Genomic DNA, 26935 nt, shown 5'->3' with positions numbered 1-26935 from the left:
TTATCTCTCTCTCAGCTTCTTTACTCTCCATCATTTGGTCTACTATATCACTAATTCTCTCTTCTGCCTCATATATCCTAGTAGTTAGAACTTCCATTTTTTAATTGTATCTCATTAAAAGCCTTCTTGATTTTGACTTTTTGTGATTTTAGTTCTTTTATTTCTCAAGAAAGATATTCTTTAGTGTCTTTTATGGTTTTTTCAAGCCCAACTGGTATCTTTTTTTTTTTTTAAAAGACTATTTATTTATTTGACAGAAAACAGAGATCACAAGTAGGCAGAGAGGCAGGCAGAGAGAGAGAGGAGGAAGCAGGCTCCCTGCTGAGCAGAGAGCCCGATGTGGGGCTCAATCCCAGGACCCTGGGACCATGACCTGAGCTGAAGGCAGAGACTTCAGCCCACTGAGCCACCCAGTCGCCCTGAGCCCAACTTTATAATCATCATTCTGAACTCTAGTTCTGACATCTTACTAATGTCCATACTGATTAGGTCCCTAGCAGTTAGTACTACCTCTTGTTCTCTTTTTTGAGGTAAGTTTTTCCATCTTGTCATCCTGTCCAGAGTAGAATAGATGAACAAGAAAACAAAATATTAAAATGGCAACAACAACCCTAGAGAAGTATACACCAAACAAATCAGAAAAGACACAAAATCAAAAAAAAATAAAAAAATAAAAAGAGACTATAATCAAACAGATGAACAGAACAGAGCAATATACTGGATCCTGTGTGTATTTTGGTGTTTTTGTTAGAGAACTAGATCCCCAAATTGTAAAAGAAAAACTTATATATGTATAAACATAAAATTAAATATAGTGGAAGAATAGAATGTAACTGTAAAAATGAAAATTAAAAGACACACACACAAAGAAAAAAGGAATAGAAATAGACAGATGAACAGAACAGAGCAATACACTATATGCTGAGTGTATTTTTGGTCTCTTTTTTGGAAGAAACTACATCCCAAAATTGTAAAGGAAGAAAAACTTATATAGATACAAAAATAAAATGAAATACAATGAAAGGATAGACTTTAAGTGCAAAAATGAAAATTAATAAAGATTTTTAAAAAGAGTTAATAAAATAAGCTATTGGTTGAAAAAGGAAAGAGAACCAAAAAATTAAAATTAAAAGACTAAATAATCGTGGGGGGAAAAAACCCGATACATACATATATATAAAATACTATTTTCCTTTCATGCTGGAGTTTTGCAGTTCTGTGTGGTTGTTAAAGTTGGTTTTTAGCCAGATGTTCTTGCTAATCTTCTGTGGGAGGGGCTTGTTGCACTGACTTTCAGATGTCTTTTCCCCGGTGGAACTGCAGGCCCTTTCCAGGTGAATTGTTTCAAACTATACCTCTAGGCTTACTCTTAGGGATAATGCAGTAGGGCAGCTACGCACATGTTGGATCACTGGGAAAACATGTTAATTAGTAATCAGGAGATCTAAATTTTGGTTGTGGCTTACTATGTAGTTTTTGGGTAGCCTTTTCTTTTTTTTCTTTTCTTTTTTTTTTTTTTAAAGATTTTATTTATTTGACAGACAGAGATCACAAGCAGGCAGACAGGCAGGCAGAGAGAGGGAGAGAAGGAAGCAGGCTCCCTGCAGAGCAGAGAGCCCGATGCGGGACTTGATCCCAGGACCCTGAGATCATGACCTGAGCTGAAGGCAGCGGCTTAATCCACTGAGCCACCCAGGCGCCCCAGCTTTTTCTTTTTCCTAGGCCTTCCTAATATGAGAGGATTGCATTAATCTCTAGGTTTGTGCTTCCTAATAAAGTAGCACTAGCCACATATCACTCCTAAGTTTTAAATTAATTAAAATTATAAATTCATCTTTAAAGTTGTGTCAGCCAACTGACACTGTCAGCCAGTAGTCAGCCTGTGTCAGGTATTCAGTAGCTACTTGTGGCTAGTGGCTATCTTGAATAGTGTAGGTATAGAACATTTTCATCACTGTAGAAAGTTCTATTGAATGGTGCTTGAACAGGGTGTCTTTTAGTAAAACCTCCTATGACTTTTAGCTCTGTCAGCTAGCTTCTTAGTAGCTCAGATGTATGGAGAAATTTAATTTTACCTGATACTAATCTAGCTTCTCTGACTTTCTCTTGGGTGACATTTGCCCAATACATAGTTTCAATCAACTTACTTTGAACTTTTTCAAGTTCCTGTTTTAAATCTTTTTTTTTTTTTTTTAAGATTATTTATTTATTTATTTATTTGACAGAGATCACAAGTAGATGGAGAGGCAGGCAGAGAGAGAGAGACAGAGGGAAGCAGAGCAGAGAGCCCGATGCGGGACTCGATCCCAAGACCCTGAGATCATGACCTGAGCCGAAGGCAGCAGGTTAACCCACTGAGCCACCCAGGCACCCTCAAGGGTAGTTTTTTGTTTTGTTTTGTTTTTTAACTAAATTCTGACAATTTCTTTTAACTTTAACTTAATAAGTTAAATAAATAAGTTTAGCCTACTTATTTTTATGTGATTATTAACAGAGCTGGTCTCTTTAAAAAAAGATTTTATTTATTTATTTAAGAGAGCACGAGGGCTTGGGGGAGGAGCAGGGGGAGAGGGACAAGCAGACTTTGTTCTGAGTATGCCTTCTGACACAGGGCTCCATCTCACAACCCTGAGATCATGACCTGAACCAAAATCAAGAGTTGGACACTTAACCAATTGAGCCACCCAGGCACCCTGACAGAGCTGGTCTTATTTCTTTCATCCAGTTTGCACTGCATTTTTTACAAGCTTTGTGCCTTTTTTCTTCCCTTTTCTTTAGGGGTTGAGTATTTTATTGTTCTTTTTTGTTTTATCTCCATTATTAGTTTGAAAGTTGGTTCTCTAGTTCTGTTCTTTTGGTAGTTACTTTTTTTTTTTTAAGATTTTATTTATTTGACAGAGAGAGTGACATAGTGAGAGAGGAAACAGAAGCAGGTGGAGTGGGAGAGGGAGAAGCAGGCTTCCTGTGGAGCAGGGAGCCTAACTCGGGGCTCAATCCCAGGACCTGAGCTGAAGATAGCTGCTTAACAGCTGAGCCACCCAGGCCCCTTAGGTGGTTATTTTTGAAATTTTACTTGCATACTTACAAAATCTAACATTAATATCTTAACCCTCCAATGGTAAGAGGGTCTTAAAACATTTCAACTTAAGTTTTCCCCTCTTTACTTACAAGCAGGTATTCAGGGCTTTACTTTTGTCTTTTAACTCTACAAATTGACCATTAGCATTCTTTGTACAGATAATATTTAGATTTATCTACATGTTTGTCAGTGTATTTGCTCACTACTCCTTGTACCTAGGTTTTCTTCTGGAATCATTTTCTTCCTGAAATATGCCCTTTATTCATTCTTTTAGTTTCTCTGTTTATTCTCTCCAAGGGGATTATTTCATATTTCCCTTTGTCTTGGGAAGTTATTTCCCAGTACTTCCTCTACAATCTTTGCTCTCACCAGGTGACCATGCTTCCTACGTAACAGAAAACAGAAGCAGTTGGAAGAGGACTTTCAAAAATTGTCATAACTACATCTACCCACCTTCTAGCACGACCCTGAGATCATGACCTGAGCCAAATTCAGGAGTCTGATGCTCAACTGACTGAACCACTGAGGTGCTCCTGAAACTCTAGCCTTTTTATACTAGCTTTCTTTGTCTACTCAGTACCTCTTGGCCTCTTCACATTTTCTCTCTTCTTATCTCTCTGTGCTGTAGTCTGGATAACTTTGATTTATCTCTCCACTTGTCTCTAATTTGCTCTTTCAACCTATCCATTGAATTTAGTTTTTAAAAGAATTTTTTTAAAGTTCATTTATTTAAAAAAAAGTTTAATATTTTAAATCTCTATACCCCACATGGGGCTCAAACTCAACCCCGAGATCAAGAATCACTCACTCTTCCACCTGAGTCAGCCAGGCACCCCTCCATTGAAATTTTTTTTAAATTACAGAATTTATTTTTTGAACAGTGTAATGTCTATAAAAAAAATTGAGGTGAGAATAGAGTTACCTCACTTTCACTACCCCCAGTTTTCTCTATTATTAACATCTTACATTTGTATGGTACGTTTGTTAAAATTGATGATCCAGTATTGATACATTATTATTAACTAAAGTCCATGGTTTACATTAGGGTTCACCTTTGTGCTGTACATTCTATGGGTTTTGACAAGTGTATAATGAGATATGTATGAATTTGCTAGGGGTGCCATAACAGATTCTACAGACTTCGTTAAACAACAGAAATTTATTTTCTCAAAATCTGGAGACTAGAAGTTCAAGATCAAGTGGTTGGAAGGATTGGTTTCTACTTGTAGATGGCTGTCTTTCTGTGTCTTCACTTGGTCTTCCCTTTATATGTGTCTATGCCCTAATCTCTTTGTAGGACAGCAGTTAAAATGGATTAACACCCACACTAATGACCTCATTTCAGTTTAATTACCTCTTGAAAAACCCTGTCTCCAAATATAATCCTGTTCTAAGGTATGTGGTTTAGGACTTCAACAGACCAATTTGGTGGGGTAGACACAATTTAGTCCATAATAACATATATCTGCCATTACAGAACATACAGAATAGTCTCACTGCTATAAAAATTCTGTGTTCCACCTACTCATCCCTCCCTCACTTGTGAACCCCTGGCAACCACTGATCTTTTTACAGTCTTCATATTTTTGCTTTTTTCAGAATGTCATGTAGTTGGAATCATATATAGCCTTTTCACGTTGACATTGTTCACTTAGCAATATGTATTTAAGTTTCCTCTGTGCCTTTTTGTGGCTGAATAGCTCATTTCTTTTTATTACTGAATGTCCATTGATTTTATATTTCAAGATTTTTCTTTTCTTTCTTTTAAAGATTTATTTATTTATTTATTTATTTGACAGACAAGTAGGCAGAGAGGCAGGCAGAGATAGAGAGAGAGAGAGAGAGAGCAGACTTCCTGCCGAGCAGAGAGCCCGGTGTGGGGCTCGATCCCAGGATCCTGAGATCATGACCTGAGCCGAAGACAGAGGCTTTAACCCACTGAGCCACACAGGTGCCCCCCCACCTCCCTTTTTTGAGACAAAGAGAGAAAGGGAGGCAGGCAGGGGCAAAGGGAAAGGGAGAAGGAATCCCAGGCAGGCTGTATGCCCAGTGTGTAGCTCAGTCTTATGACCTAAGATCATAATCTGAGCTGAAATCAAGAGCCAGACACTTGACCAACTGAGCTACCGAGGAACCCCCCCCCCCCCGATTTTTTTTTTTTAAAGTAGGCTCCAAGCCCAATGTGGGGCTTGAACTCATAACCCTGAGACCAAGGGTCAGATGCTCCACCAAATGAACCACCAGGCACTCCTATATTTTTAATTTCCGAAAGTTCTGTTTGGTGACTTACAGATTTGCCTGTTCATTCCGTGTTGCATTCCCATTTTTGTGATCCCTTGTGTTATTTCTTCAAATGTTCACACGTAGTTATTTTATATCCTATGGCTGATAATTCTAATATGTGAGTCCTTAAAAGTCTAAATCTATTTGTTGCTTTTGCTGATTCTTAATTGTGGTGGCTTGTTTTCTTACATGCGTGGGGATCTAGGATTGTGAACTCGTAATTGTTTATCTGTGGCTATTCTGGAGGCCAAAACAGGGAAGTACTTTCCCCTAGAAAGACTTGGCATTTATTTATCTGGAAACCTGGGGGTGTTATCACTTTAGTGGAGGATTTATCTCCTCCATTTTGCTCTATTGTAATGCTTTATCTTCAGATCAGTCTTCCCTTTTGCTTGTGGCTCACTATTCCTCATCTGGTTTTAGCTTATTTTGTGTTTATCCCTGTAAGCTTAGTGAGCACATTCTGGAATTCCATTTTGTCAGGATTTTATTGTTTTGTAGGTGACTATCCCTCCAGACTATCTAGTTGGGCATTCCACCAAAGTAGGATTCAGTTGCCTCAGTTTAAGTGTTGACAGGTAGAATGGTGGGGATTAGTCACATTAGGCACCTTCCAATTCTCCCAGTTTCACTCTCACTTAATCATTGACTCATCAGGTTTAGACTTTGGGCCCTAGGCAAATGACACATTTTCTCTTGGCTAGCAACTCTTGCTGTTGGGAATGAAAAGTGATGATGATTAGTTTGGACACTGCATCCCTTTGCTAATCTGGATGATCTGTTTATTCCTCTGTGGTAACAGTGATGGAAATTTGAATTTATTTCAGGGAAAGAAAAGCCCGAAAGATAGTATAAAAACTGAGATGTCATAAAATTGAAGTTTAAATCCCAGCATGGCCATTTACCAGCTCTGTGACCTGGTACATGTTATATAACTTCTCTGAGCCTTTGAAGTCTCAAGCTGTCAAGAATAACAAACAAAGCTGCTCTTTATTGATCATTTATAAAATGCTAAGCAGTGTACTGATATATATAGTATTTCTTGTGTAATATTCAGTAACAATCTTATGAGATGTAGATATTATTATACCTATTTTACTGATGAGAAAACAGAAGTATAGGCAAATATAGAAAGTGTTATTCAAGCCAAATTTAAATGAGATAATGTGTATTTAACACAAGTACACATAAGGTGACCAATAAATGACAACATTATTATGATCACTTACATTTTCCAGATATAAAATTAAGTCATTTACCTGATATGGCCTAAATAAGATTCATTTACTCAATAAATATATTTTTTAAGATTTTATTTATTTAGGGGCGCCTGGGTGGCTCAGTGGGTTAAGCCGCTGCCTTCGGCTCAGGTCATGATCTCAGGGTCCTGGGATCGAGCCCTACATCGGGCTCTCTGCTCCGCGGGAAGCCTGCTTCTCTCTCTCTCTCTCTCTGCCTGCCTCTGTGCCTACTTGTGATCTCTGTCAAATAAATAAAATAAAATCTTTAAAAAAAAAAAAGATTTTATTTATTTATTTGACAGAGATCACAAGTAGGCAGAGAGGCAGGCAGAGAGAGGGAGGGAGGGGGAAGCAGGCTTTCTGCTGAGCAGAGAGCCTGATGTGGGGCTCGATCCCAGAACCTGAGATCATGACTTGAGCTGAAGGCTGAGGTTTAACCCACTGAGCCACCCAGGTGCCCCTCAATAAATATTTTTATGGAGCACTTACTATGGCCATGTGTAGTGCTCAATGCTGGGGAAGCTGGAAGGAATAAGATAGATATGGCTTCGGCCCTTAGGGAATTCCCTTTAGAGTGAGGGAGACAGGCACATAAACACAGTTTATGTGTTATATAAACATATATAAATGTTATGTGTTATATAAACACAGTTCAGCCTGGGAAGTGCTGTGATGAGGCAAAAAGGTGGTGTTTGGGAGTTAGAGTAAAATTTTTAAAAAATATTTTATTTATTTGAGAGAGAACGAGCTTGGGCATGATCACAGGAGGAGGGGGAGGGGCAGAGGGAAAAGTAGACTCCCCACTGGGCAGAGAGCCTAATGCTGGGCTCAATCCCAGGACAGTGCGATCATGATCTGAGCTGAAGTCGGATGCTTAACTGAGCCACCCAGACACCCTGGGAGTCAGGGAAGATTTACCAGAAGTAAAGATGCCCTCTAGATTTGTACTTGAAGAATGAATTGGAAGTGAGGGTGGAAGATCAAGGAGGCAGCCAGTTTAAGGAAATGAAAGTAGTTTTGTATATAGGATTTTAAAGATTTTATTTATTTATTCGACAGAGAGAAATCACAAGTAGGCAGAGAGGCAGGCAGAGAGAGAGAGAGGAGGAAGCAGGCTCCCCACCAAGCAGAGAGCCCGATGCGGGACTCGATCCCAGGACCCTGAGATCATGACCTGAGCCGAAGGCAGCGGCCTAACCACTGAGCCACCCAGGCGCCCTGTATATAGGATTTTAGACAAAGCATAGAAAGTGAGCCTTGGCAGATGGGCAGATTCTGAAAGCCTTTGTAAGTCATGCTACCAGAGTTTAACCTTTCCTTTTAGGTAATTGGAGAGCCTCTGAAACGTTTTTACTCAGCAGAGATGTGATTTTAAAAGATCACTCTGGCAGAAGTGAGGGGAATAATAAGAGTAGCTTTAAATACATTATCTCATTTAATCTTCACACCAACACTAAGAGGTAGCTATTATTATCTTGACTTTAAAGATGAGGAAATTGGGACTTGGAGAATTTGCTACATTCACACATTTAATAGGAAGTGGAGTCACATACCCATGTATTTCTTTTCTTTTCTTTTTCTTTTTTTTTAAGATTTTATTTATTTATTTGACAGAGAGAAAGATCACAAGTAGGCAGAGAGGCAGGCAAAGAGAGAGGGGGAAGCAGGCTTCCCGGCGAGCAGACAGCCCAATGCGGGGCTCAATCCCAGGATCCTGAGATCATGACCTGAGCGAAGGCAGAGGCTTAACCCACTGAGTCACCCAGGCGCCCCCCCCCCTGTATTTCTGACCCTAAACCTATGTTGCTGTATTGTATCCAACTAGTAGTGATTTGTATGACCTACTTTATGTTTTCTTTATGGAAAATTCTCATTCATTCTTACAGTATTATTTACATACTCGGTGTTAGTTTACAAAGCATTTCACAGCCATTATTTAATCTCCTTAAAACTATGAATTACGTGGTGTCATCTCTATTTTATAGGTATGAAAGAAAATTGAGGCTTGAGGTATGGGACTGTTCATGGTCCCATATACCTAGAAAGTGGTGGAGCTGGGACTTGAACATGAAGCTCTTGACAAAGGAAAGATTTTTTATGCATATTTTATGAATAGGCCACGTTTCTTTTTTGGGTCTTTGTCCTTTGTTCACCAGTGTATGTTTATAAGGCTCTTTCCTTCCAGGTTTTGGAGATCACATTCATTGGAGGACACTAGAAGATGGGAAGAAGGAAGCAGCTGCCAGGTACAAGATATGGTTTAGGTTATTTTTCGGGGAAGGGGTGCCTGGCTGGCTCAGTTGGATAGAGCGTGTTTATGTTATCGGTAAGGCTTCTTACCCAGGTTGGGCCTAGAGATTACTTTAAAAAAAAATACATTCAGTAGGTTATAGATGCTAGCAAAACATTTTCCAGCCATCAACTTAACATTAATTACAGGTGAAGATTATGCCAAAACAGCCAGAACTGAGTAGTTGCCTGATGATAACACTACTACTACTACTACTACTACTACTACTACTACTACTAAGTGCTTATTATGCACCAGACACTGAATTATGTGAATTAACTCATTTAATTCTCACAACAGCTCTTCTGTAGTGGGTACTGCTGTTACCTTCATTTTAGAGATGAGAAAACTAAGGCACAGAGCAGTTAGGTAACTTGCTTAAGATTACACAGCTAGTAAATGGTGGAGCCAAGATTCAAACCCAGGCACTCTGGATTCAGAGCCTGCACTCAGCCAGTAAACTATATTGCCTAATAGTCTCAAGTTGAATAGTCTTAACTTTCAATTATTTTTAGTCTATCCACTGATGCAAATAACTGATAAAGGAGGGAGAAAAGACAGAGCAAGGGAGGGAAAGCTAAAGCACTGATTTAAGTGCTTTACGTGCATTAATTAATTAATTATATTTATTAAATAAAGTATTTAATCCTTATAATCTATGAGGTTCAGCCTTTGAAATAAGAACTGTTTATGGGAGAGGAAATTCAGACACACAATGATTAAATAACTTGTCAATAGATTACACAGCTGGTAAGTGACAGAGCCAATATTTGAATGTTCTCTACTAGAGTATACTGGAGAGACACAGAGACCCACACACTTCTGCACCTACAAAATTACAGTTGACTTTTGGACAATGCTGAGGGGGTTAGGGGTGCTGACCACCCGCTTAGTCAAAATCTGCATATAACTTTCGAGGCCCCAAAAACTTAACTACCAGTAATCTGTTGACTGGAAGCCTTACTGATAACATAAACAGTCAATTAACACATAGTTTGTATGTTATATGTATTGCATACTGTATTCTTACAACAAAGTAAGGTAGAGAAAAGAAAATGTTAAGAATATTATAAAGAAGAGAAAATACATTTGTAGTACTGTGCTGTTAAAAAAAAAAAGTCTGCATTACAAGTATATCTGTGCAATCCAAAACCATAATTTTTCGAGGGTCAACTGTATCTTGTTAGAACAGATCCTACACCTTCATGGCTCTGAGTCTCACATTCTGTAGAATAGGGTTGCCAGATTTAACAAATAAAAATAAGGATGCCCAGTTAAATCTGAATTTCAGGTAAGCAAGAAGTAATTTTAAATATGTCCTATTCAATATCTGAAACATATTAAAAACATTTTTTTTGTTGCTTTTCTGAAGTTCAAATTTAACTATGCATCCTGTATTTTATTGGGCAGCCTTACCCAGGAGAAAAAATTGTTAGTTTTTCATGTACTAAATCCAACGACTATTCCTCGATAAAGTCTTAAGTAATTTTGAGGGGCAGTTTGTTTTCCTCTTCTCTACTTTTACATCCCAATCTACTCTATCCATTATAGTATTATCTTACTCTGCTTATAGGTGCTTGATTTTTCCCATTCAGACCCTTAACCTCCTATAGGGGGAACTGCCTGATGTTCATTAAAGAATTCCCAATCATGGAGAAGTTAAATGATTGAAAAGGTTATTGAGTAAACAGTTACTGAGAGTCACTGGGTATAAGGTATGAAGTGGAACTAACATTTGTGAATGGTCCTTTTCCTTTTGCAAGCTGAATGTAGTGCTGATAGTGCTCATTAAGGCCCTATTAAAAATGGTTGGGCATTGTTTTTGGCCACAGGGAGAATCACATTCTTTTGATGCCTATCTGACATAAATAACTGCTGTCATTCTAGTTAACATCACCTTTCTGAGATAGCAAGTCCTAGAGTTAGTTGCGGTTCCCATAGCAACAATAGATCCTTTAAGCCTCGAGAGGGACAGGAAGTGCAGTTTGCCTTTCCGGCTTGCGTCCGTGACGTTTACGCCCCGGAAGTTGACGCTACGCCGTTGCATATGGCCGCGCCCTGTAAGGATGCCGCTGGTGGTGTTTTGCGGGCTGCCGTACAGTGGCAAAAGCCGGCGCGTGGAGGAGCTCCGTGGGGCTCTGGCGGCCGAGGGCCGCGCGGTGTACGTGGTGGATGACGCGGCGGTGCTGGGCACGGAGGACGCGACCGTGTACGGCGATTCGGCCCGTGAGAAGGCGTTGCGCGGCGCTCTGCGAGCTGCGGTGGAGCGGCGCCTGAGTCGCCACGATGTGGTCATCCTCGACTCGCTTAACTACATCAAGGGATTCCGCTACGAGCTTTACTGCCTCGCGCGGGCGGCGCGCACCCCGCTCTGCTTGGTATATTGCGTGCGGCCCGGCGGTGTGAGCGGGGGACCTCAGGCGGCGGATGCGACAGACAACCAAGGCCAGAACGACAGTGTGAGTTGGAGGCCGCGCACTGAGGAGAGAGGGAGACCTCTGGCGGCTGGCAGCAGTGCCCTCAGGGAACCCCAGACAGTGGACTTTGTAGTTAGTGGAAGAACCCAGGTCAATGTACCTAAGGAACTGGAGCAGGAGAATACCAAGGCGCCAGATCTTCCAGCTCGTGGGACTCCAGACTTCGATAAAGATGCAAAGGGTGATTCAAGTGCCGTATATCCTCCTGAACTTATGGAGGCCCTATCACTGCGCTTTGAGGCTCCTGACTCTCGTAACCGCTGGGACCGGCCCCTCTTCACGTTGGTGGGCTTAGAGGAGCCGTTGCCCCTAGCAGAGATACGGGCTGCCTTGTTTGAGAACCAGGCTCCCCCACCCCATCAGTCTACACAGTCCCAGCCCCTTGCCTCTGGCAGCTTTCTGCACCAGTTGGATCAGATTACGAGCCAGGTGTTGGCGGGATTGATGGAAGCCCAGAAGAGCGCGGTTCCTGGAGACTTGCTTAAGCTTCCTGGAACCACTGAGCACCTGCAGTTTACCCGGGCTTTGACCATGGCAGAACTGAGTCGCCTCCGTCGCCAGTTTATTTCCTACACCAAAATGCATCCCAACAATGAGAACCTGCCTCAGCTGGCCAACATGTTTCTGCAGTATCTGAACCAGAGTCTGCACTAACCAAGCCTCCTGCTTTAACCTCCCCTGCTCTCTGTTTTGCTTGATGGAGTAATCTTACAGTCTGCAGAACATGTTGGTGTGTGGCACTAGAGCTGTTGTGACTGATTTACTTTCCTCTGTGCCAGGCCTTGAGTTTACAGCATAAGTTGAGACTAGAAAAAAAATGGAGAACTGGCTTGGAGATTCTTGGCAAGTTTCTCCAAGGGACAGAGTTCAGGTGGACACGGCTTGTTTAGATTGGGTTCTACTTGGGGTATCACACACTGATGATTTCCCCATCTGAATTGTGAGAGAGCAGACTGGTTGGATGAATTGTTTTAAAACAGTTTGAACAAGAACTGAAGATGGCCCTGTTCATCTGCACTCACTTTGTTCATACCACAAATAAGTTTTTGAGTACTGTGCCTACTTTTTGTTAGTCTATTCTGGGGTCAGGGGTCACAGATAAATCCACTGGTTTTTGTTCTTGGGAAGCTTTGGTTTTAGTGGAAGTGAAAGACTTAACTATTGGATTATTTTATCTAATAAAATCTTTTAGAAGAAGTAAGTCTGTTGGAATCTTTTTCACTTAATGTATCTTAATATTCTTCATGTAATTTACCTAATGTAATATTTAGATATGTGAGTATCACTGTTATGCCTTTGACCAAAATAGTACTTTGATAGTGCTTAGTGAGAGACTAGATATTTTGGTCTAACTTAGAGTAATTACGACAACTTCTATAACTGTTGAGCTTCATTCTGGTTTTTAAGGCAAATTTCATTTTAAGCTGTTTTTCATTCTTTTATTGATTTCTTTAAACAAATGGTGGATATCTGCCTTGTCAGCATTTGTGATTTTCAGAGATGAATTAGATAGGCTTTGCCCTTGAGAAATTAATAGTTTAGTGAAAAATCCCTTTATGGGATGAAAAGGGTTGGCAATTGCAAGATGATGACAGAATGCTTTGGAACCCCAGAGGAGGAAAGGACTAGTTAGCTGTTGAGAGAAGGTAGTTTTGCGAAGGCTTCATAGAGGGGTTGATATTTGAACTGTCACTCTAGAACATGGGTCAAAAAGGGTCAAATATCAAATATTTTAGGCTTTGTAGGAGATAAGGTCTCTGTTGCAGCTTATTAATTATAGTGCCTTGTATCACAAAAATAGTCATATACAGTAAGTATACAACTGAGTATGAGTGCGTTTTAATAAAACTGCACTGAAGGGTGAATTATATTGAATTTTAACATCACAAGGTACTATTTCTTAGATCTGTTTTTCAAACATTTAAAAATGAAACTCCCAAGTCTGTTGCAGGGAGACCGGTAAGAGAGTTCAATGTAGTAAATGCAGTGATCATATACACTGTATGATGGTGTGGTGATACAGGGATTGGATGAGGGAGAAAGCCAGTGGCTGCTTACATAGGACTCTCATACAACTTGGGGTTTTAGCCTTGAGAGCTTAAGAGCTTCATCTGGCCAAGACTGGTTCAATAATCCACCACTGGCCAAGGTGGATTATGTTGTTCATCATCTTAAAAAAAGAAAAATTTGGGACGCCTGGGTGGCTCAGTTGGTTAAGCAGCTGCCTTCGGCTCAGGTCATGATCCCAGCGTCCTGGGATCGAGTCCCACATCGGGCTCCTTGCTCAGCAGGGAGCCTGCTTCTCCCTCTGCCTCTGCCTGCCATTCTGTCTGCCTGTGCTCACTCTCTCCCCCTCTCTCTCTCTGATAAATAAATAAAATCTTTTTTAAAAAAAAAAAAAAAAAAAAAAAAAAAGAAAAATTTTTTTCTTCCTGATTATAAAAATTACATTTAATTATTAAAAAAATTGGAAAATGCAGAAAAAAATATAGTAAAACCATAATCCCATCTTCTAGGGATAACTGCTATTATGTTTTGGTACGTTTCTTTCATTTCCTTTTAGGAATGAAAGAAAAGTTTTTTGTATGTTACAGCTCTACAGAAGCAGGCAGTGGGCTGGATCAGGTCTACAGACTGGTTGGCTAAAATCTGCTCTAGAAAGATAAATAGAAATTTTCTTGGGAGAGGAGGGAGCAAGGCATTCTTAAATGCTCTGTAAATGCATGGAGTCATTAAAAGGATGGGCTGCATTGTTGGTGATGCGTTTCTTGCTCATCAGGCAATCTTAGCCATTATTTGTTAATACTAGATATTTTGAATGTATTATAATTACATGTGATATATTAGATGGAATATGATATATTAGAATTCCTGGGTGAAATGGAGGTTTGGATTAGGCAACCTCTAAGGCCTTTAACAACCTCTGTTCTCTGATTCAAAGTTAGTTGATTATTGTTTGCGGATTGCCATCTTAAATTGAAGTAAACTTTAATGGTCAGAAAGAACACTGATTTTGGAGCCAGAATTAATAAATTTAGCTAGTAAGTGGCAGAACCTAGATTTTATGTGGTCAGATATTTAATTTCTTAGAACTCTTAGTCTGTGTTTTCTCCCTTCTTTTATAAGAACAATAATATACCTCAAGATTGTTGTGAGGATTTTTTTTTTTTAAGATTTTACATATTTATTTGAAAGAGTGAGAACACAAATAGGGAAGGGTCAGAGGAAGAGGGAGAAACAGACTCCCTGCTGAACATGAGGAAGGAGTCCATCCCAGGACCTGAGATCATGACCTGAGCTGAAGGTGGATGCTTAACTGACTGAGCCACCTAGACACCCCTATATTTGTTCTTTAAATTTATTTTATTTTATTATTTTTAAGATTTTATTTATTTATTTGACAGAGATCACAAGTAGGCAGAGAGGCAGGCAGAGAGAAAGAGAGGAGGAAGCAGGCTTCCCACTGAACAAAGAGCCTAATGCAGGGCTTGATCCCAGGACCCTGGGATCATGACCTGAGCTGAAGGCAGAGGCTTTAACCCACTGAGCCACCCAGGCGCCCCTTTAAATTTCTTTTAAAGTAAGCTGTATGCCCTACGTGGGTCTTGAACTCAGGACTCCAAAATCAGAAGTCACATGTTTTTATTGTCTGAGCCAGCCAAGCACCCCTGTTCTAGTTTTTAATTTGACATAGCAATGAAAAGTTTTATTAACTTTTTCAATGGTTATATAACATAACATTTAGAAGTACTGTAATTTGATGTTTCCTTCTCTTTTTGTCTTTTCTCCCTAGCTTTAAAACCCAAATTTGCAGAATTTACAGGAATGTCAAAACTTACTAATAATTGTACTACAGTAATCTATAATATTTAGGTTGCCTAAAAGTTTTCTTAATCTAAGTCCTACTATGTTGTACATTAACCTTTGTCTTTATCAGGTGGTCATTTTATTAGGATAGACTTAAATAAGTGGAATTACTAGATTGTAATTTCTTTGTTTTCTTTTTAAGTGGGTTGCCTCTGATGGTGATTATCCACAAATCCTGGTGTGGAGCTTGCAAAGGTAAGTGCAAATAATTCAACCTCTAATGGGCTCTTAAATATTAACACTTAAAAAATAATAGCACAGACTTTGCCCCTGCATTGCTGATAGCTGTAAGGAATACCAAAGAAATATGTGACATAGATTTCTTGTCCCCAAGAAGTTTGCAGTTATCTATGCAAGGGATTGGAGGGAAAACAATGAGATATGGTTAGGGAGAGTATAGGATTAAGTGCTACAGTAGTCATATGGACAGTAAATGTAGGAGACTGAAATGTACAGAGACATGAGACGTGTTTAGGGAAGCTTCCTGAAAAAGGTGGAAACCAGAGTTATTTGTGACATGTGTTTTTCTGCTGGGCCAACTTGCTGCTTCCCAGTCAGCTTTTTTCTTTTGTTTGGTATGCTACCCTCTACAGAATCCTAACTGGAAAAGGAGTATGAAATTAGTGCAAATAGTGTAATTATATATCTATATCTATATGTTGTGATGTTACTTTATTGTCTATTACTTCAATAGGAGTTACTGAAATGTGGCTATAAAAAGCAAATAGAAATAATTGTTTTCATTTGTGTGCTATTATCCATATTTTATAAGTGGGATAAAAGCTTGAGAGAAATGAAGTCAGTCACTCTGGTGGGACATACCTGTGTGGGTAAGTGACAGAAGCATGACCAGAATTTAGGTGTCCTGATTTCTGGTTTTTAGGAGTTTAAAAAAAAAAAAAAAGTTTCATTTATCTGAATCAACTTAGCAAATTAGGGTTTGGATTTGATGTTTTCGTGTATTCTAAGATATTTTTTCCCCTCTTAGCTTTGAAGCCCAAATTTGCTGAATCTACAGAAATTTCAGAACTTTCCCATAATTTTGTTATGGTGAATCTTGAGGTAAGACTTTGAGAGTTTCTCCTTTTGGCTATGATTTTAAGTCTTTGTTGTTTTAAACCACTGAGCCATCCAGGCGCCCCTAGTAAGTCTTTGTTGTTTTAAAATGATCATCATTAATGGTATAAAATAATATTCAGCAGAGCTGTCTTCCTGTATACAGTGTTTTCCTCTTGATCTCTAATACTAAGGCTTGTGTGTCAGCTGTAGAAAGCTGTCCAGCCTCCACTTGTCAGAGGAAGAAGAGGAGAAATGGGATAAGATGACTACATTTTAAGGTCCCCTCAATCTTCGTCTAGGGTTATGACATGTTTTACATCATTGCATGGCTGTACTAGAGGTACATGCAAGACACAGATCCCTATGTGGTGCAGTTGAGCCCCTTCTCTGTGCTGGGCTTGTATGCACAATCTTCTGGTTTCTTCATTAGATAGCCTTTATGTACTTGGCATAGATTATAGGTCTGTTACTATCAAGTCAGATACCAAATTTTAGAAGGGATTTTTTTCAGCCGCTGGGACTCTATCTCTGAGAGCATCAGAGCATCTTGGGGACTGAAGGAATTAGGTGACTTAGCCAAGTTCAGAGAGCCTAATAAGTGATAAGAATAGGTGCTGTGACCTAACTGCTGAGTTTTAGGCTGTACTCTGCAAGTGAGGGATGCTTGGATGCTCTATGATGAAACGTCTAGCCCTAAGTTTCTGTGAAGATAGCATTACTTAAACATAGGACTGGAAATCTTTTGAGGACACTAATGGAGAATGTTGAGGCAGCTAAAGGATTGTAAAGGATTGCTGTATGACTAGTGGATAGTCTGAATGCTGACACACCTCATTCAAGGCAAAATTATATTTGTTTGAAGAAATCCCATTTGACTCCTGAAATGGGATCCATACCAAAAATAACAACAATCAGCAATACTTTTGATTTCTTATGCATATGAACTTTTTATCACTTTCCAAGTTAGAACCATCACTCAAAGGAAACAAAAGGCTTAACGGAACATTCTCCAAATTCAGACTTTTCTTCAAAAGAAAGCTATACCATGTGGTTATATCTCCTGGGAGGACTATAACTCCATAATTATAGCCAAAATATCAGTCTCATTAATTCATTGATTCAAGAAATACTGTGTGCAAGTCACTGATGTGGGTATTGGGAATCAGTGATGGAAAAACAGATAAAATTCCCCACCCTTACTGAAATTACATACGGGAAAATGAATTATAGGGAGGCAGACAAATCAGTTAAACAAAATATGTCAGGTGATGTTAAATGCTATGGCTAAAAATGAAGGATGGAGGGAATAATTTGCAATTTTAAATAGATGGTTAGGAAAAAAGGTGACATTTGAGCAAAGATTTGGATCAAAAAAGAGAGTAAGCCATGTGGATAATGAAGGAAGTAAGTCCTGGCAGAGGGTAAGAACAAGTGCAAAGGCCTGAGTGAGGTGCATGCCTGGCTTGTTTAAGGACAGCAGCAGCAAGCAGGTCAGCATCATGGAAAAAGACTGAACAAAGGTTAGGACAGGTGGCAGATTATGTATAGGCCTCTTAGGCCACTTGGGACTTGGGGTTTTACCCTGAGTGAGAGGGGGAGCCCCTGAAAGGTTTTTGTTTTTGTTTTTGTTTTAAGATTTATTTACGGGACGCCTGGGTGGCTCAGTTGGTTGGACGACTTCCTTCAGCTCAGGTCATGATCCTGGAGTCCCGGGATCGAGTCCCACATCGGGCTCCAAGCTCCACGGGGAGTCTGCTTCTCTCTCTGACCTCCTCGCTCATGCTCTCTCATTGTCTCTCTCTCAAATAAATAAATAAATAAATCTTTAAGATTTATTTACTTATTTGAGAGAGAGTCAGAGCCAGAGAGAGACAGCGGGGTGAAGGGGCAAAGGAAGATAGAGTCTTAAGCAGATTCTGCACTGAGCATGGCGCCTGACTTGGGGCTCAGTCTTATAACCCTGAGATCACAACCTGAGCTGAAACCAAGACGGCACCACCCAGGCACCCCACCTCTGAAAGGTTTTGAAGAGGAAAAGGACATGATCTGACTTAAGGTTCATACTTAATAGGATGAAGAGGAGCCCAAGGATGAAGATTTCAGCCCTGATGGGGGTTATATTCCACGAATCCTTTTCCTGGGTAAGGTGAAAGATCTTAATCTGGGGATCTGTGATGTGGAGGGAGAGATAAAGGAATCAAGGCATCCTCTCTATTTAGCAAAACTATACGAGGATGGTTAAAAACAAAACAAACAAAAGCTAGTTTCAAGAGAACGGGGGAGTTCCCAATGCCAGAACTTCAAGTCTGAAAGGAAACTTTTTCCATTAGCTAACTGTTTTTGTGAACAGTGACAGAGTACTGGTCATCCATTATTCATTTGCGTATTAGCCATATGTCAAGCACCGGTAGGCACTACAGGGACAGAGATAAGCCACAGTTCCTACTCTGTACTACAGTTGCACTCTGATCTCAGAGTACAACTGAGACAGCGGAATACTATAACCAAACAGATGTCTTTCCACAAACAATTTACAAAAGATGTTAAAATTTAGTGGCCATCTAATCTTTGCTCAGCATTCTGCTGGATTCTATAGGGGAGACAAATAGAAATGTAGAATCCCACCATCATCAAGAAGAAAGGGAGCATGCCAGGAAGAGAGAACAGCATAAGCCAAGGCATGGGGGACATGAGTTCAGGGAGCTGCAAGGAATTCACTGTGATTACAGCAGAAAACACAAGGGGTAGAGTGGTGAGAGAGTGAGCTGCAAAGATGGGCAGGTCTCATTTTCTAGAGGGCCTGATGTACTATATAGCATTTGAAATACCTCTTTGTTGTAATTATTGCAGTCCTTGTCCCATTTTGTCTATAATAGATCCCAGTGGCAAGGTCCATCCTGAAATCATCAATGAGAATGGAAACCCCAGCTACAAGTATTTCTACATCAGTGCCGAGCAAGGTATGGTTATGTTGAGAGAGAGAGGACAGAGAATTGCTGCTGAATTTAAGTAAAATGGAGCACATGCAAGGTCTATGGGAGGAGACTCAATGCTATGTGTTAGCTGAGCATCTCCAGCATGACTAGCTTTTGGCTAGAACCTGTGTAGAATATAGGAGAAAGATGAGACTGAGCCCGTTCCCTAGCTGCTTACAATGCAGTTTGGAGCTAACAGAACAGAATTCAGAGGAGGGAGAATGCCATTAGGTGATCAGTCTAAAAGGTTTCATAAATAGGTAAGCTTTAACTGGACATAGAAGGATAAGAATTTGTCTCTATGGACATATGTGAGGACATTTCAAGCTATGGAAGCAAGGGTGGGGGTGTAGCCCAAGATGGAGAGTACGCAGGCTTGCCGGAGGACACAGTGACTGGACTGAATCCTGAAGAATGAGACCTAGCCAGCAGAAGAATGCAAAAAGCATATTCCAGGCAGAAAGAATAGCATCAGCACAAACAGGTGAAGGAAGGTTGAAATCATGTCAGGCCTTCTTGTTCTCTAATCCTTGAGCACAATCATTCTGGAGGCAGGAGGTTGGAATTCATGTTAAGTACTTTACTTGTTTTCCTTCCAGAGTTTCTCCTGTCTTCTATAAGGGGGTTTTTTGCTAAGTCGCCATGTGTCCCACATTGCCATGGTGTCAGGTTGTTGCTCACTTTACGTTCTGAGTCCTTGGAACTCCTGTTTCTCAGAATAGGGAGAGGAAGGAGATCTGGCGAGGAGATAAACTCGCCAGATCTCCTTCCTATGGGTAAAGAGAATGTCATCTTCCTTACCCAAATGCAGATCACTAGAGGCTGGCTAGCTAGATTTTAGGTCCCAAGCTCTTGACCCTGGAGATTCACCTTCTCTTTAGAATTTCATCCAACTTGCCACTCCATCATCAACTTTTAATATGTGAGTCCAAATATGGACATAAGACCCTTGCTGAATCCCCCATGACTCAGCTGATGTGGAACTGGAACACCAAGCCTGCCTTTACTAAAGGCTTCAGCACAGCAAAAGGGAAATAACGAACTACACTACTTGTCTCTTATGAGGTCATAGGCTGGCTTTCTGTGATTTACAGACTCTGGCTCAACCCAGCTCCTGGCCTGTCGCTGTGTGGAGAGCCTATACCAAAGCAGCTGACCTCCTTGAAGCTGTGTTGATAAGAAAAATGTCCTGAGATAGTTTGGCTCTTTTTTTTTTGCCTGAGAACTTGGCTCCTTCTCAGTGTAGTTGGTGCTAGAAATGACTGCCTCCTTCATTGAAGATCATACCTCCTCTGAGTACCCGCACATACTCACCTGTAACTTCCTCAGGAAGTGAAATAAATGCAGCATCCATCCAAAGAATGTCATGGGATGGGCGGAGGGTGTTTTCTCTTCCTTTAACGATGACAAGTGAACATCTGTAGTCTGTGACAGGGATTCAGCCCTAATCCTGGAGGATAAGCCATAGTAACTGGTAGTATTTTTGTAGTATTACATAATTTATAAAGCTCTTTTATTATCCATTCATTTAGTTTTTTATAACAATCCTGTGTGAAGTAAGTAGCGTTCCCTCATTTTACAGATGGAGAAACAAATTCAAAGAGATAATTGACTTTCCAGGACTCAAATCCAGAATTAGATCCTGTGCTCCTGTAGTATTCGTCCTATAATAAAAATCTGTTAGTTGCCAAATGTCAGATATTAAAAACCTGCTTCATACTCTCTCCCCCCAATCTTTATTTCACAGTTGTTCAGGGGATGAAGGAAGCTCAGGAGAGGCTGACGGGAGATGCCTTCAGAGAGAAACATCTTGAAGATGAGTTATAACACGAATATATCCTTTCTTTCATCAGAGTTAGTGCTCTGGAAGGAAAGCAGCAGGGGAGGGAATATTGAGGAATCGCTCAGAACAATTAAACCAACCAGGAAACCTTGCTCCTGCCTACATGGGGAGGAGCGCTCTCACTGTGGAAGACTTCTGCTGGCAGGAGCTGGTCTCCACGCTTGTGGATCCAGCAGAGTGTGGCAGACTTCCTTCTCCCGCCTCCTCCTAGGTGTCCGTCACTGAACGTAAAGAATGACAGCTTTTGACACAGAACTTGAGCCATTTGGAGTTGTACTCCTCACAGTTCAGTATTTGAATTTTTTTCCGTTTCCTCCCGCTTTATTCACCTTGGTGGTGAAAGGAGACCAGTAGCATCTTTTCTACGGTATTAAAATTACAGAAATAGTTCATCATTTAAAAAAAAAACCTAAAGGTAAAACAGTAATTCTACCCCCACTGAGGAGACCAGCCTATTTCTTCTCCTTTTCTCCTGGGAATAATCTTGGGCTTCTTCCTGAATCCTGGTAACTTCCATCCTCTTCTCCTGCTTGGGCTTCCCTGTTTGCACGCATGTGTATGCAGGAATGGCTGTGTGTTTGGACTTAGCCCCAGCTGGAAGCATGCTTTCCCCTGGTACTGTTGCAGAAACAGAAACCTTCAAGCCCTAGGTGGAGCCATTTTTGTCAAGTCGTCAACTGTATTTTTGTACTGAGGTTAACAAAAAAATTTAAAAAATACTAATTGTTCCATTCAACTTTAATAAAACTTTGAAAGGAAATGAGTTGTGATGGCCTTTTTGTTATTGGAGAATGGAGGGAGGGATGGAGATCACTTCAGGAAGAAAACTAACCATGAGGGCCTGATCTAGGATTCCTCCCACTCCTGCTCCTCCTACATTTAAATGGGCATCAGAGCTCTTCTGCTCTTTAAATAGCTGAATTCCTTCACTGTTACTGTTACTGTTTTCCTGCAGGGCAGGCTTTTTCTATTTCCTGGACTATCTATTATGACAGCCTCTTAACTTGCCTTCTTATGCCCAGTACTCTCTCCTCCTACAATCCATCCTCCTTGCTTCCCACCCCCATCTTCTCAAAATGCATATGTGACAGGGTCACTCCCCTGTTTAAAGTCTTTCTTGTTGCCTCAAGGCAGTAGTATTAACATGAGATATTTGGGCTTCCGGTAAGTGTGTGTGTGTGTTATCTTATTTTGTTTGCATTTTGTTCTAACAGCCCTATGAGGAAGTTATATAACAATCTTCATTTTATAGAATAATATGAAGTATAAAATGAAACCGAGGCACAGAAGAAAGTCGAGATCTTTACCATGGTCTTTAAAAAGCTGCCTGCTTGGGCACCTGGGTGGCTCAGTGGGTTAAAGCCTCTGCCTTCGGCTCAAGTCATGATCCCAGGGTCCTGGGATTGAGCCCCGCAACATCATCATCATCATCATCATCATCGGGCTCTCTGCTCAGCAGGGAACCTGTTTCCTCTTCTCTCTGCCTGCTTCTCTGCCTACTTGTGATCTTTGTCTGTCAAGTAAAAAAAAAAAAAAAAAAAGCTGCCTGCTTCTTCAGCTGCATTTGTTCCTTTCATGTCTTTACATTTCGTGTTGTGACACCAAATTTGTTCAAGTTCCCCTCACAACATGCTTTTTTTATGCTTTTGTGTCTTTGCTTGGCTTGCTTCCACTGCTCCCTCTTCCTTAGAGTCTTTCCTGACCTTTCTCATGAGGAGAAAGTATCCCCTGTACCTACTCCCATAAGCACATCAGTCCTGGCCTCACACTACATTACATTATAGTTCTCTGCACATCTGTGGCTGTTACCAGGTGGCCATGCTTCTCTAGGGCAGAGGACCTCTGCCCTGTGTACCAAGGTCCCAGAATGTAGTTCAACCTCTCTGGTAGGTTCCTTTCATCTATTCTCTTTATAGTTCTGTGGGATAGGTATTGTTAGCCTCATTAATGGAAAAGGAAACCATGGAGAGGGAATTGATTTGCCCACAATTTCTAGACTAAGTAAATACTGAATTCTAACCATGCTTATCATACTTCAAACTCCTGCTTTTTTCCGACCACACATTGCATTACCTCCCTTATGTCCCAAGGTGTGACTCAGAACAGGAGTTTTCAATCTGGGGTACAGAGAGATACATGAACACAGAAACTTAAGTGAATTGATATTCAGCTCATTTTTCTTAAAACTGATTTCCCAGGATTCCTCAAAAAATTAAATATAGAATTACTGTAGGATGCACCAGGTCCACTTCTGGGTATATACCCAAAAGAACTGAATGCAGAGATTTGAATGGCCTTTTTCATAGCCTTTTTCATGATAGCCAAAAGATGGAAGCAATTCAAGCATACCTTCGTGGATGAATGGATAAACAAAATGTGATGTATGCATACAACAGAATGTTATTCGGTCTTAGAAAAGAAGGAAATTCTGAGGCATGCTATAACATCAATGAACCTTGAAGACATAGTTATGCTAAGTAAAACAAGCCAGTAACAAAAAGGATAAATATTGTATGGCTACACTCATATAGGGTATCAGTCAAATTCATAGTTGAAGTAGAATGTGGTTGCCAGGGGCTGAGGAAATGGGGAACTAGTGTTTACAGAATTTCAGTTGAGAAAGATGGTAAAATTTTGGAGATGGACAGTGGTGATGGTTGCATAATGATGTGAATGTATTTAATGCCATAGACGTGTACACTTAAAAGTGGTTTAAATGGTAACTTTTTAGGGATATATATTAACCACGATTTTAAAAAGTTTTCCCAGGAAGTGTTATCATTTCCTCCTCCATTTTCATTATTCACTTTTCCCCACTTTACTGGGGGGGGAGCATACCTCTCTCTTTGAATCTTGATGGGGTGCATTGCTCTATCGTGTAAAAACCTCTGAGGGTACCAAACAAAGGAAAACTGAAATATTCTAAGCTTCCATGATTAAAGCTTTTTGTCCTGTCCCTAGTTCTGTCTTAAGCATAGTTGTATTAGGAGCAAAATTTGACATTAGAAATGAACAGTTTGCCCCATTTGGAGCTGTTCTGAATTCAGACAAGTTGTATAGTGGAGAGGTTGAAAATTTTCTTCTTCCATTCCCCAATTATTATTTAGAAAGGCATCTCTCCCAAGGGAGAATTCTAAGGAAGGATAGAAGAAAGTTTGAAGTCATCTGGTTGGCAAACTCAGGGCAAGTCTTCATCTTTTAGAATTCAGAATTAATCTTGGAATTTGGAGCTAGGATAGTTGTCAATAGAGATTCATGTTACCGTGTTTATTTGAACTGAAAAATGGAATTACAATGTTGCCCCTGGGCAAAGACTTAAAGAGCTACTTCACAAAAGAATATATATGAGTAGCAATAAGCATATGAAAATGTATGATATTATCAGACATCAGAGAAATGCAGATTAGAGCTAGAAGATAGCATTTCCTACCTACTGGAATTGCTAAAATTACAAAGACTGATGATACCAAGTGTTGGAGAGGATTTGGAGCAACTCTTGTATACTGCTGGTGGGAATGTAAAAGGGTACAACCACTGTGGTAAACAGTTTGGGAGTTTATAAAGTTAAAAATGCACTTACTATGTAACCCACCAATTCCGATATCATGACTATATGGATTATATGAAACAGAGGTCCACAAACAAAGTTGTAGGAGTGCTTGGGTGCTCAATTGGTTAAGCAGCTACCTTCGGCTCAGGTCATGAATCCAGGGTCCTGGGATCAAGTCCCACATCAGGCTTCCTGCTTAGCGGGGAGACTGCTTCTCCCTTTCCTTCTACCTGCGGATCCTCCTGCTTGTGCTCTATCAAATAAATTTTAAGAATCTTAAAACCCACAAAAACTTGTACAAGAATGTTCATAACAACTTTATTCATAATATCCAAAATCTGGAAACAACCTAAAAGTCTATCAACAAATAAATGGATAAATAAGGATACCTCTCAGAATAAAAAAGAACAAAAACTACTGATACATGGAACAACATGGATGCATTCTTGAAAACATGCTGTGTGAAAAAATAGACCATAAAAAAGAAGAATACATGTATATGAAGTTTCGGGACAGGCGAAACTTACCTATAGTCTAAGAAATCAAATAGTGGTTACCTGGGAGGCAGGCAGAAGGGGGTGGCAGGGATGGGGCAGCGGTCACAGGAGGGAATTAACTTGTAATGGCACAGGAGGGAACTTTCTGTGGTGACGGAAGTGCTGGTTACATAGGCATATACATTTGACAAAACTCATTGTACTGTAAACACACATTTTATTGTATGTAATTTATATGCCAATATATTCAATTTTAAAACACCTATTCCAAATCTCCAAACTGAAGTCTCTGAAGAAAGTCTGATGCAGCTGATTGATTTAACAGTGAAGACCGACTTGGCCAATTAGGTAATACATAAAACTTTTCCCATAAATTGAATGAAAACCAAGTGTTTGATTAAAACATACTTAAATCACATAAGATAAATAGATTTTGTTAAAGTATATTTTTTAAAGTTTTTATTTAAATTCCAGTTAACATACAGCATCATGTTAGTTTCAGGTGTACAATATAGTGATTCAGCATTTCCATACAACACCATTGAACTGAAAAATGGAATTACGATGTTGCCCCTGGGCAAAGACTTAAAGAGCTACTTCACAAAAGAATATATATGAGTAGCCAATAAGCATATGAAAATGTATGATATTATCAGACATCAGAGAAATGCAGATTAGAGCTAGGAGATAGCATTTCCTACCTACTGGAATTGCTAAAATTAAAAATCACATGCGCCCACCTTAATCTCCATCACTTATTTTACCCATCCCCCACCTGCCTCCCCTCAAAGTATATCAGATTGGCAAAGATTTTCTTAGCCATTTCTGAGGAATTGGGTTATACAGTATACCTCAAAGGCAAGGAAAAAATCTGAGATGTAGTTAACAAGTATTTTATAAGTCTTTGTGGCATACTTCCCAGAAACTGAGAAGGAAAATGACTAATGAATGAGCAACAAATTCTTTCACAAAGTAGATGTTTTCTACTTCTTTGCTTACAACGTGATTGAAAGATGACCTAATTGAATTATCAACTGATATATCATTTGACATTTTTGATGTTAGAGCACTGTGATTTTGGGGCATATCACTCAGTTAAGAGTTGAAAGAATTTGGGCACGTGGGTGGCTCAGTGGGTTAAGCCTCTGCTTTCGGCTCAGGTCATGATCCCAGGGTCCTGGGATAGAGCTCCACATCGGGCTTTCTGCTCAGCGGGGAGCCTGTTTCTTCCTCTCTCTGTCTGTCTGCCTCTCTGCCTGCATGTGATCTCTCTCTCTCTGTCAAATAAATAAATAAAATCTTAAAAAAAAAAGTTGAAAGAATTTAATGCCATCGCAGTATCAAAACTCCTTCCATTCCCATGTATTTATTTATGTGAATATTTCTCAGCATTTATATTTCTTTTTATTTTTTTTTATTTTCAGCATAACAGTATCATTATTTTTTCACCACACCCAGTGCTCCATGCAATCCGTGTCCTCTATAATACCCATCACCTGGTACCCCGACTTCCCACCCCACCGCCACTTCAAACCCCTCAGATTGTTTTTCAGAGTCCATAGTCTCTCATGATTCACCTCCCCTTCCAATTGACCCCAACCCCCTTCTCTCTAACTCCCCATGTCCTCCATGCTTTTTGTTATGCTCCACAAATAAGTGAAACCATATGATAATTGACTCTCTCTGCTTGACTTATTTCACTCAGCATATATTTCTAAAAATAATAACTAGTGTAAGAAAAATTGTTTGAAACTTTTAATGTTCTTGTAGAGCA

General features: G+C 40.0%; 2 protein-coding genes across 2 annotated transcripts in view; both read left to right on the top strand.

Annotated features, from left to right (window-relative positions):
* Positions 1 to 21874, top strand: part of TXNDC12 (thioredoxin domain containing 12) — a 31513-nt gene extending 9639 nt beyond the window's left edge. Inside the window, exons 2-7 of the mRNA XM_059135056.1 lie at positions 8789 to 8849; positions 15380 to 15432; positions 16226 to 16299; positions 18368 to 18437; positions 19173 to 19256; positions 21019 to 21874. Coding sequence (XP_058991039.1) covers positions 8789 to 8849; positions 15380 to 15432; positions 16226 to 16299; positions 18368 to 18437; positions 19173 to 19256; positions 21019 to 21098 — 422 coding nt within the window. The 3' untranslated portion in view covers positions 21099 to 21874. The remainder of the gene's footprint in view (positions 1 to 8788; positions 8850 to 15379; positions 15433 to 16225; positions 16300 to 18367; positions 18438 to 19172; positions 19257 to 21018) is intronic.
* Positions 9567 to 12571, top strand: KTI12 (KTI12 chromatin associated homolog). The gene has a single exon (XM_059135055.1). The coding sequence runs from the start codon at positions 10960 to 10962 to the stop codon at positions 12022 to 12024; it is 1065 nt and encodes a 354-aa protein (XP_058991038.1). The 5' UTR covers positions 9567 to 10959; the 3' UTR covers positions 12025 to 12571.
* Positions 21875 to 26935: the final 5061 nt, after the last annotated feature.

This window comes from Mustela lutreola, chromosome 10, assembly GCF_030435805.1.
Source record: "Mustela lutreola isolate mMusLut2 chromosome 10, mMusLut2.pri, whole genome shotgun sequence".
Taxonomy (NCBI): domain Eukaryota; kingdom Metazoa; phylum Chordata; class Mammalia; order Carnivora; family Mustelidae; genus Mustela; species Mustela lutreola.
Note: the sequence above shows the minus strand (reverse complement) of the source record. Positions and strands in the feature narration are given on the sequence as shown.